The sequence below is a fragment of the Protobothrops mucrosquamatus genome, unplaced genomic scaffold, assembly GCF_001527695.2.
Source record: "Protobothrops mucrosquamatus isolate PMUCROS unplaced genomic scaffold, P.Mucros_1.0 scaffold5597, whole genome shotgun sequence".
Lineage (NCBI taxonomy): Eukaryota > Metazoa > Chordata > Lepidosauria > Squamata > Viperidae > Protobothrops > Protobothrops mucrosquamatus.
Window position 1 is genome coordinate 33,117 of NW_015391452.1, and position 12,459 is coordinate 45,575.

The window sequence follows — 12,459 nt, forward strand, 5'->3', positions numbered from 1 at the left end:
TTAACCAGTGGAACTCCTTCCCTCCAGAAGTTGTGAATGCTCCAACACTGGAAGTTTTTAAGAAGAGACTGGACAGCCATTTGTCTAAAATGATATAGGGTCTTCTGCCTGAGTAGGGGGTTGGACTAGATGACCTCCAAGGTCCCTTCCAATTCTGTTAATTATGATATGTAGGCAGATTTTTATCTGAATGGACTAGATGAGGTATTGATAGGAAGCGGAACAATAACAATAATACATAATTTTGTGATTTTTCAATCAGAAACTTCATTTTCTGTCATTATTCCCTTATTACAATGATTTCCTGATTCACATTGTTGGTGTCATTTCCTCATGCATTCACCCTTATTGCATGCTGTTGATTGTGTTACTGTCTCACGTGGCTAAATCTTCCTTCCGTGTCCCTTTTAGTCACAGGCTTCCGATGTTGCTGTATTTACAAGGAAAGTCACCCTGATTTGGCCCACTCATCTGCTCGCGTTACTACCTTCCAAGCAAAACTGAGATTTTGAAGGCAAATATTGTACTACTTTCTGTACTCTGCGTTTTTTTTTTAAATGTTTAATTCAATCACGAGTCAGAGATACTTTTCTGGCTTAAGTTTCATTCTGAGATGTAAATCTGATTCACAGGGTGAACCAGCCCTCATTTCAAAGGGAACCCATGTTAATGAAAGGTCTGTATGTCCTAATTTAACTCACCAAATGGGTAAAATATCCTTTGTTTGTGAAAGCAATGTAGTCTCTGACTTGATGAGGAAAAGACCAAAATGTCATTGTTTGATTTGAAGATAGGGCTTCATTCGCAAATCACAACAATCCTGTCTCAGTTTGCTATGTATGTATGTATGTATGTATTTGTATCCTGCTTCTATTATTTTATAAATAAATCAAGGTGGCAAACATATCCAACACAACTTCCTCTTCCTCTTTGCCCCACAATAACAACCCTGTGAGGTGGTTTTCATGCCTAAGGCGGGACTAGAACTCACTGTCTCCTGGTGACTGGCCCAAAGTCACCCAGTTGGCTTTCATGCCTAAAGCAGGACTAGAACTCATAATCTCCTGGTGACTGGACCAAGATCACCCAGCTGGCTTTCATGCCTAAGGCGGGACTAGAACTCATCGTCTACTGGTGATTGGACCAAAGTCACCCAGCCGGCTTTCATGCCTAAGGCGGGACTAGAACTCACTGTCTCCTGATGATTGGACCAAAGTCACCCACGCTGGCTTTCACGCCTAAAATGGGACTAGAACTCACTGTCTCCTGGTGATTGGACCAAAGTCACCCAGCCAGCTTTCATGTCTAAGGTAGATCTTGAATTTGTGGTCTCCTGCTTTCTAGCCTAGTGTCTTAACAACTAGTGGAACTACTTGCCTCCAGAAGCGGTGGATACTCCAACACTGGAAGTTTCTAAGAAGAGACTGGACAGCCATTTGTCTGAAATGGTACAGGGTTTCCTGCCTGAGCAGGGGGTTGGACTAGATGATCTCCAAGGTCCCTTCCAACTCAGTTATTCTATTCTATTCTATTCTATTCTATTCTATTCTATTCTATTCTATTCTATCTGACCAATGACCTGTTCCCTTCCACTTAGTCACTGGACAAACACGATGCACAAAACTACAAAATGAATCCTGGTTTATTAAACAAGCCAGTAAAACTGCATTCACACGTAACACTGGCTGAGTCCAACACACACACACACACAAAATCACAGGACGGCTTAGAAAAGCCCAACCTGTCTGCATGTTTCTTTCAACAGTGTAAACTTTTCAGGGAGGCAAAAATATAATACTTCTTGCTACATGTTTCTTCGGCTGTGATTTCACATGAGAATTGCAAGCATGACAATAATATAAATGGGCTTTAATTTACGGGGACAAACATGAACAAGTTTCCATAGAGGCTTTTTATTTATTTTTTTCCCCCACTGCACAAAACAAAAAGGAAGAACTCCATTATTTGTAGTATTCTTCTGAACCTTGAAATTAAAAAAAAAAAAAAAAGGAATCCTTTACTAATTTAGTCCTTTCCCATTTGATGAACAGTTTTTCTTTTTCCCTCTTGCGTCTCTAATGGTGCTTAAAATTAATATGATTTCTCCATTCAAGGCGTAGACGGCATTTTCTGATGCCTTTCTGATGAGAGATTCCACCAATGGACCCAAAAAAAAAAAAAAAGTTAAATCATTTTTGTATCTAACATTGTGCTTTTTTTTTTTTTTCCAAATGGGAAGGAACCAGGGGTGGCTATTCTTATCAATCATTCATATGGCACTCATAATGTGCAAAAAAAAAGCTTTTTTTTCATATTGACTTCTTTCATCCTCTATTAAAAAAAGAAAAGAAAAGAATAACAGAGTTGGAAGGGACCTTGGAGGTCTTCTAGTCCAGCCTCCTGCTCAGATGGGAAACCCTATACCAGGGGTAGGCAACCTTGGCTCTTTTATGACTGGTGGACTTCAACTCCCAGAATTCCTGAGCCAGCCATGCTGAGGGGAAAGGGAGAGGTTTCCAAGCTGAGCCCGGCTGGCTCAGGAATTCTGGGAGTTGAAGTCCACGAGTCATGAAGGGGCCATAGTCCCCCCATGCTGGCTGAGGAATTCTGGGAGTTGAAGTCCACAAGTCATGAAGGGGCCAAGGTTGCCTACCCCTGGCCTATACCATTTCGGACAAATGGCTGTCCAGTCTCTTCTTAAAAACTTCCAGTGTTGGAGCATTCACCGCTTCTGGAGGCAGGTTGTTCCACTGGTTAATTGTTCTCACTGTCGGGAAGTTTCTCCTTAGTTCTAGGTTGCTTCTCTCCTTGATGAGTTTCCATCCGTTGCTTCTTGTCCTGCCTTCAGGCACTTTGGAGAATAGCTTGACTCCCTCTTCTTGGAGGCAGCCCCACAGATTTTTGCAAGACAGTCTTCCTAATTGTCATAGAATAGGCCCCAATTGTCACTGCTTACGACCCAGTTCTGAAGTTATGACAGCCACCGCCACCCCTTCCCATGTAGTCAAACGACTGAGTGCTTGGCAACCGTCCTCCATTTATGACTGTTTGCAGCATCTTGATGGACACGTTTTATAGTGGTTTTGCTGAAAATCAGCATTTACATCTTTTTTTTTTAACAACCACGGCATCCGCTTTATGACCACCATAATGATGATGAGAAAGGTCACAGGATCATGTCGGTCATGTGGGTGACCCAATTTCCGGCCATGACGACTTATAACCTTGATGGCCAGGCTCCATTATGGTTGCAAGCCGAGGACTGCATGTACATGACACGGATTGGGGAGAAATGCCTATTTCCCAAGCCAAAGACCACAAACGTTATTATGAACGGGCTATCACGTGAAGTATTAATACCACTCTACAAGGCCTTAGTAAGGCCACACTTGGAATACTGCATCCAGTTTTGGTCACCACGATGTAAAAAAGATGTTGAGACTCTAGAAAGAGTACAGAGAAGAGCAACAAAGATGATCAGGGGACTGGAGGCTAAAACATACGAAGAACAGTTGCTGGAATTGGCTATGTCCAATTTAATGAAAAGAAGGACGAAGGGGGACATGATAGCAGTCTTCCAATATCTCAGGGGTTGCCCCAAAGAAGAGGGAGTCAAGCTATTCTCCAAAGCGCCTGAAGGCAGGACAAGGAGCAACGGATGGAAACTAATCAAGGAGAGAAGCAACCTAGAACTAAGGAGAAACTTCCTGACAGTTAGAACAATTAACCAGTGGAACAACCTGCCTCCAGAAGCGGTGAATGCTCCAACACTGGAGGTTTTTAAGAAGAGACTGGACAGCCATTTGTCTGAAATGGTATAGGGTTTCCCGCCTGAGCAGGGGGTTGGACTCGATGACCTCCAAGGTCCCTTCCAACTTTATTATTATTATTATTATTATTATTATTATTATTATTATTATTATTATTATTATTATTATTATTATTATTATTATTATTATTATTACTATTACTATTACTATTACTATTATTACATATTCACTCAAGGAATAGCGTATACAGTCCAGGACTGTTCTCAAAATAAACCACTTGCGAATGCATCTGAGTGAAGTTAAGAATTATTCTCTATTTCCCAGAATGGATGAAAATAGTTCGGGATGCATATATAGTAGACCGGAATTATTAAAAAAAATCTTACTTTTAAGGGAGTTTGCGCTGTTCTAGAGGCAGGAAAGTTACTGCAGTGTGAAAAGTCATTCTCTAACTTGCCCTGTTTTAACTTTTCTGCCAATAAGGGCTGCAAGTTGCTTGATCTAAAAAACAAAAAGTTAAGTTTCCCCAAGGTTAGCTTGTTGAAGCGGTAGCAAAGAGGAAAGAGACAAACGGGGAGAGAGAAAAAAAAAATCAAACATAGAAGGCCTAAGTTTGAAAAACCTCAGATTAAAGAGACCGGTAGCCTCCAGAGTATTATTTTGTTCGTCCTGCTTTCTCCAGCCGCAAGACTTGTCAATCTCTCCCGGCTAGCAATCCTTCTCAATTAAATGGAAGAACCGTGTTAATGAGTGCGCAGCGTTTGGCATTTTCAAGGGCAGCAATGTGGCAGATTTGAAGCCCCCCCCCCAAAAAAAGACGATTGCTTTTTTTCCCCGAAAGAAATTCTCATGCCACAAGAACACGGCATGAGTCACTTCCCGAGTATATTTCGGTCCGTATAATGACAACTTTTTCATGCTGCTTTGTAGCAGAATTAGTATTTTTGGGCACTTCTCGGTCTTCGCAGAAGGAAAGTATTCATTCCTCTCAAAAATAAGGATTTATGTCCTAGTTTGTGTCCTACACAGCTCTCGTCATCTTTTGTGTGTGCGTTGTGTGGTTGGGGCTGCCCTTGAAAAAATATCCGGAAGTTTCGAGTGGTTCAATGTAGCTTTTGTGCAAGCCTAGGTTTGCACACGTTGTCGCCTCTGTTGCAGGAGTTGCACTGGGTGCCGATCGGCTTCCGAAATGTTTTCAAGGGGAAAAAAAAAAATCAGAAAGTCCAACTGCCTTTTGGAAAAGCACTTTTGGGACAACCATGACCTGGATGATGGAGAACTTCCATAGACATCATCATCATCATAAAGTTGGAAGGGACCTTGGAGGTCATCTAGTCCAACCCCCTGCTCAGGCAGGAAACCCTATACCATTTCAGACAAGTGGCTGTCCAGTCTCTTCTTAAAAACTTCCAGTGTTGGAGCATTCACCGCTTCTGGAGGCTGGTGGTTCCACTGGTTAATTGTTCTCACTGTCAGGAAGCTTCTCCTTAGTTCTAGGTTGCTTCTCTCCTTGGTTAGTTTCCATCCGTTGCTTCTTGTCCTGCCTTCAGGGGCTTTGGAGAAGAGCTTGACTCCCTCTTCTTTGGGGCAGCCCCTGAAATACTGGAACACTGCTATCCTGTCCCCCCTCATCCTTCTCTTCATTAAACTAGACATACCCAATTCCAGCAGCCGTTCCTTATATGTTTTAGCCTCCAGTCCCCTAATCATCTTTGTTGCTCTTCTCTGCACTCTTTCTAGAGTCTCAACATCTTTTTTACATGGTGGTGACCAAAACTGGATGCAGGATTCCAAGTGTGGCCTTACCAAGGCCTTGTAAAGTGGTATTAACTCTTCACATGATCTCGATTCTATCCCTCTGTTAATGCAGCCTAGGACCGTGTTGGCTTTTTTGGCAGCTGCAGCACACGGCTGGCTCCTATTTAAGTGACTGTCCACTAGGACTCCGAGATCCCTCTCACAGTTACTACTATTGAGCAAGGTACCCCCTATACTATACCTGTGCATTTGGTTTTTCTTGCCTACATGTAGAACCTGACTTTTTCACCCTTGAATTTCATATGACTCAAGAAGTTGTTTAAAGAAGAAGAAGAAGAAGAGAGAATCAAAGAAAATTATGAAGTCTGACTGTCCATAGTTCAGCTTTCTCCTCTTTACACTTTTCTCCCACCTGCTCGTTTCCGAAGAAGAACTCTCATCATTCGTATCTTTTAAAGATATTGTGAAGCCCATCTTCTTTANAATGGGCTTCCGTCATTGTGTGCTCTCTTCTCTGCAGCAAGAGGGAACAGCTCAGAAGCACACCCTTTTAAGCCAGGGGTCTTCAAACTTGGCCCTTTTATGACTTGTGGACTTCAACTCCCAGAATTCCTCAGCCAGCATGGACCATATAAGCCAGGGGTCTTCAAACTTGGCCCTTTGATGACTTGTGGATTTCAACTCCCAGAATTCCTCAGCCAGCATGGACCATATAAGCCAGGGGTCTTCAAACTTGGCCCTTTGATGACTTGTGGATTTCAACTCCCAGAATTCCTCAGCCAGCATGGACCATATAAGCCAGGGGTCTTCAAACCTGGCCCTTTGATGACTTGTGGACTTCAACTCCCAGAATTCCTCACCCAGCATGGACCATATAAGCCAGGGGTCTTCCAACTTGGCCCTTTTGTGACTTGTGGGCTTCATCTCCCAGAATTCCTCAGCCAGCATGGACCATATAAGCCAGGGGTCTTCAAACCTGGCCCTTTTATGACTTGTGGATTTTGTATATTTGCGTGCAAAAGACTTCATGTTCGGAGTACAAACTTAGGAAGGCCCTCCAGGACCCCTCTGTGCACTCGGAAAGTAAATGCATCTCATACATTTAATCATGGATTTTAAGTGAAAATAAGAGCATTCTTATTTCTCAACCTTCCCACGTGAATTGGGCCATCTAATTAAGCAATTATCAATCTGCTATCTTATTAAGAATTGATTTCCTGCAAGCCTCAAACCTCATCTCGGACGGAAACCAACGCTTCAGTATCTAATATTAGTTGGTTTGTCGCCACTGGCGCGTTAACATTTGCAGTTTTCGACGCCTCTCTCTTTTCTCTGCCATCCCGAACTGTGATTTAAATTGCAACGATGCTAGGACAAAGTCCCTATCCGGGTTTATTTTAGTGTTATCTTTTTGCTTCTGATTTGAACCCCACCTATAATCAGCCATCCTGAGAAGCGAACAACTATTTATTGAGTTGCCCAGAACGCCTCTCACGTTCTCGCCGTTGTGTGCTATGCACAAAATTGCCCGAGCTGTAGACCTTGTTCTGCTTTTGATGCCGCATCCCTCTTTCTGTCTGAAATATTGTACCTAAACACCAGCTTAATCAAAATGTTTGGGACACAGCTAACCACCGCTCCTACGAAGACAAGGTGTCGGACTAAAGACCTAAACCACACTGACTAAGGCTAAAAATCGAGAAATCGGGACCCATTTCAGTCCCCTTCGTAAATTACAGCCGGGCTATTTGTTTTATTTATTATTCACATTTTCGAACTGCCCCTCTCCCTCAGAAGCAATGGATTCTTCTTCTTGTTGTTGTGCCATATCCGTTATCAGGGGTCTTCAAACTTGGCCCTTTGATGACTTGTGGGCTTCAACTCCCAGAATTCCTCAGCCAGGTATCTATGGGATACCCCGGTGTGGGGAAAAAGAAAAAAAGGGGTCGAACGCTCTGGAGACATAGAACGTAGACTCGTTCTTAGCAAGGTAGGACATGAAGCTAACGTAGGGACGCACACAAAAAGGGGGGAGGGGAGGAAAGTGAGCAACAAGGCGTATGAGGATAGGAGTAGCGAGGATAAACTGGCTAATGATACGGAAACTGCGACCGGAACATCGATTGGCCGACGGAGTCCCGTGACGGTGTTCATGGGTCGGGTGCGAAAATAATTTGGTCTTGTATAAATAAGCACTCCCATTGACCTGGATTGATCCCTGATGATGCTGGCAGTGGCCAGCGAAAGCTAGGATTTTAACTTATTAAAACTTTTATAGTTTTTTAAACCTTTCCTGGTGTTCACGCTTTTTATCTCTCGTCATATATACTCCCAGAAGCACGAAGCTGAAGACACCAGCCTGAAGATGACAAATGTGACTTCGTTGAAACGTCGCCAAGACACTTCTAATTCTACGCGGGAGAAAACCCGAATAACTAAAGACCTATATATATCTTACCTGCAAGACGTCTTGGATCTTCACCCATACGTCCGCCATGTCGTACAACTTAATGTCGCCATCATACTGGCTGACAGGAGGCGTCACGGTCTGCTGGAGATGTCCCAGGACGATGGCGTGAGCAGCGGCCACGGCGTTGAATTTGTCAAAGAGAAGTTCCAGCAGCTCCAAAAGTAACCTAGAAGTAAAGTTGACATGGGAGAAGCTTTTTGATTACTTCACTCGCTGAGTTTTTCAAATCGCTCTATCACCTGAGCAACTGACCAATCCAGCTGGCTTTCATGCTTAAGGCAGGGCTAGAACTCACCGTCTCCTGGGCGATTGGCCCACCTAGCCAGTTTTCATGCCTAAGTCGGGACTAGAACTCACCGTCTCCTAGGCGACTGACCCAGCCAGCCAGTTTTCATGCCTAAGGCAGGACTAGAATTCACCATCACCTGGGCAACTGACCCATCCAGCCAGTTTTCATACCTAAGGCGGGACTAGAATTCACCGTCGCCTGGGCAATTGACTCATCCAGCCAGTTTTCATACCTAAGTCGGGACTAGAACTCACAATCCCCTGGGCAATTGACCCATCCAGCCAGTTTTCATGCCTAAGGCGGGACTAGAACTCACCGTCGCCTGGGCGATTGATCCACCTAGCCAGTTTTCATGCCTAAAGCGGGACTAGAACTCACCGTCTTCTGGACGATTGACCCACCCAGCCAGTTTTCATGCCTCAAGCCAGAACTAGAACTCATCGTCTCCTGGGCGATTGACCCACCTAGCCAGTTTTCATGCCTAAAGCGGAACTAGAACTCACCTTCACCTGGGCAATTGATCCATCCAGCTGGCTCTCATGCTTAAGGCAGGACTAGAACTCACCATCTCCTGGGCGATTGACCCAACCAGCCAGTTTTCATGCCTAAGGCGGGACTAGAACTCACCGTCTCCTGGCTTCTAGACCAAACTGGCTCTCTGAGAGATTAATCTTTTCCCTCAGAGATTAATCTTTTCCCTCAGAGATTAATATTTGTGAACCATATGACATTATCTCCTGTGCCGCTTTACCTTGAAATCAAAAGTAGGATAGTGTGATATTTAGCAGTATTAAATCTATATGCTCCCCACTCCCAACAACTCTGGGCAGTTAATAATAGGTATTCTGTGTGCTACCGAGGGCAATGCCCTGTATTTCAAGAGCAATAAATCTAACTCAGTGTTAAAAGCAACCAGTAAATTAATTAATGTTGTTATGTATCAGTATTTATCACTGAAACAAGTAGAGTATCAGCGAACAAAGTTAGACCTATAAATTCCACATTATGCCACATGTGTAATAAATTACATACCTCAGAAAACCTTACTAATTCAAGCTCCTTTTTTTGGCCATGGCTTCTGAAAACTCTATTCATTTCTTTTTCTTTTTTATCCTTATGGATTTTAGAGAACCAAAGGGCTCTGTTGCTGGCGTTAAGATTCATTCGTTTGCAGTCGCATATTAATTTCTAACATCCATCATGTCCTCCACGCACAATAGGTTAAATTATACATAATACAACATTACTGGAGATTATTATGCATTGTTACACATAATAATTACCAATGTCTTGTAGGATATAAAGGGTAACTTTACACGGGTCTTCCCATCTGCCTTTCAAAGGCCTTCTGCTCATTATTCTAAACAAATAAAATAGATATTTCTTACTTAGAGGACTTATAGACAGGAAGGTTTCCTTTCATCGTGTTGTGTTTTAAATGTATGAGTAGGACGCCGTTTTATGCGATGGGGAGTCTCGAGTTATGACTGTGAGGTAGTCCTTGAGTTGCGACTGTAATAGAGATGTGGGCAGTTTTTGAAGTTATGACCATTACAGCTGCAAATGGGGGCGGTCAATGACCAACCTGATTTTATGACTTTTCTCTTTTGCAGAGGTAGTTCAGCAAATGTGATGGTCCCAAGTGCAAATCCATTTTAATTTTATTTTGGGGAGGGGGGGGCAAAACGTGGTCACATGACCACAGGACGAGCCAGCTGTGTGCTGCAGCTGCCAAAAAAGCCAACACAGTGCTAGGCTGTATTCACAGAGGGATAGAATCAGGATCACTAATACCACTTTACAATGCCTTGGTTAAGGCCACACTTGGAACACTGCATCCAGTTTTGGTCACCACGATGTAGAAAATGTTGAGATGTTGAGACTCTGGAAAGAGTACAGAGAAGAGCAACAAAGATGATTAGGGGACTGGAGGCTAAAACATATAAGGAACGTTGCTAGAATTGGGTATGTCTAGTTTAATGAAGAGAAGGACGAGGGGGGAACTGATAGCAGTCTTCCAGTATCTCAGGGGTTGCCATAAAGAAGAGGCAGTCAAGCTATTCTCCAAAGCACCTGAAGGCAGGACAAGAAGCAACGGGTGGAAACTAACCAAAGAGAGAAGCAACTTGGAACTAAGGAGAAACTTCCTGACAGTTAGAACAATTAACCAGTGGAACTACCTGCCTCCAGAAGCGGTGAATGCTCCAACACTGAAAGTTTTTAAGAAGAGACCGGACAGCCATTTGTCTGAAATGGTACAGGGTTTCCTGCCTGAGCAGGGGTTTGGACTAGATGACCTCCAAGGTCCCTTCCAACTTTATTATTATTATTATTATTATTATTATTATTATTATTATTATTATTATTATTATTATTATTATTATAACCAAGGAGAGAAGCAACCCGGAACTAAGGAGAAATTTCCTGACAATGAGAACAAATAACCAGTGGAACTACCTGCCTCCAGAAGCGGTGAATGCTCCAACACTGGAAGTTTTTAAGAAGAGACCGGACAACCATTTGTCTGAAATGGTACAGGGTTTCCTGCCTGAGCAGGGGGTTGGACTAGATGACCTCCCAGGTCCCTTCCAACATTGTTGTTGTTGTTGTTGTTGTTATAGTATTTTGCAGCTTACACAAAATTTTACAATTCTTTCCAAATGTTCTGAAAAGGGCTTCGGAAGTACCTCTGCTCACACCCATTAAAATTTTTTTCCAGTTTTTCTCAGGCCTTTAAATCTGGTCCTGTCCTAAGCGAAGTTAATAAAACCTAACGAAAGTACAGATTTTAGTAAGATAATATGCTCTGGAAGTTGTTAAGTACCTTGGTGTCCACCACATTACAACGGGAAGGGGCCGTCGGATCTACGAATGAAAGGGACACCTGAAGCCTCGGGGTACGTTATCAGCTGAGCAATTATCATGTTTTTATGACAAGGTACTTCCTTCTCCATCCTTATCAAAGCCCCTGCCTCAATTACCTCTCCCTATGCCTTTTTAGGAACCCAATTATTGTAATTAATGTGCCGTAGCCAAACCCGTAAATATTTTAGGGTCTGGCAGGGACTTGTCACAGGAAATTACTCAGAGAAGAGAACCATTTGGAAAAAAAACCTCTCGCTGTTTACTCTTCTCCGAAGGATGCGGCAAGTGAACGGAACGTGAAGCAAAATGTTCCTTCCGTACAGGGAGTCCTCCGCTTACAACCTCTCGTTTAGTGACCGTTCAAGGTTACAGAGGCACTGAAAAAAAAGTCATTTATGACCGTTTTTCACACCTGTGACCGTTGCAGCGTTCCCCGTGGTCACGTGATCAAAATTCAGACGCTTGGCAACCGGTTCGTATTTATGACGGTCGCAAGGTCCCAGGGTTTCATGACCTTCTGACAAACAAATAAGTCGAAGACTATCTGTACTGGAAGGGTCTTCTTCATTCTAGGCGCTGTGAAAACCCTGTCCTGCCTTAGGCATGAACACCGGCTAGGTGACTTTGGGCCAATCACCAGGAGATGGTGAGTTCTAGTTCCTCCTTAGGCAGAAAAGCCAGCTGGGTGACTTTGGGCCAATCACCAGGCGACGGTATTAGACCAGGGGTCCCCAACCTTTCTGTGTTGGCGGCCTGGTGGGAAAAGGAGACACAGGTGCCTTTATGCGTGCATGTGCACACACACTAATGTGGCTGTGCGCACATGCGCGCAAACAGGGCAGCGAGCATGCACGCTCCGCAAATGGGGCTGCTTGCGCCGGTGAGAGGCTCACAGCTCACGTCTTGGCTAGTGCCGGCTCTCATCTCATGGCTTGGCTAGCGCTGGCGAAACGGGGGGGGGGGGGGTTTGAGCTTCTGGCCAGCCACTCACATGACCCAATAGCCAAGAGGCCACGGCCTGGCAGTGGGCCGCGGCCCATAGGTTGGGGACCTCTGTCTTAGAGCAGAGGTTCCCAACCTTTTGGGTACCAGGGACCGGTTCCATGGAAAAACATTTTCCCGCAGACTGGAGAATGTGTGGGTTTGTGTGCTGCCTGCATCCCATGGACGGGGCCTTGCTTGTTTGGAAGGAAGGAAGGAAGGAAGGAAGGAAGGAAGGAAGGAAGGAAGGAAGGAAGGAAGGAAGGAAGGAAGGAAGGAAGGAAGGAAGGAAGGAAGGAAGGAAGGAAGGAAGGAAGGAAGGAAGG

At 44.0% G+C, this 12,459-nt stretch overlaps 1 protein-coding gene across 1 annotated transcript in view; it reads right to left on the reverse strand.

Annotated features, from left to right (window-relative positions):
• Positions 1-12,459, reverse strand: part of LOC107299851 (exocyst complex component 4-like) — a gene marked incomplete at both ends in the record, with an annotated part of 48,306 nt that overhangs the window by 31,975 nt on the left and 3,872 nt on the right. Inside the window, one exon of the mRNA XM_015829193.1 lies at positions 7,987-8,164. Within this exon, the coding sequence (XP_015684679.1) occupies positions 7,987-8,164 (178 nt within the window). The remainder of the gene's footprint in view (positions 1-7,986; positions 8,165-12,459) is intronic.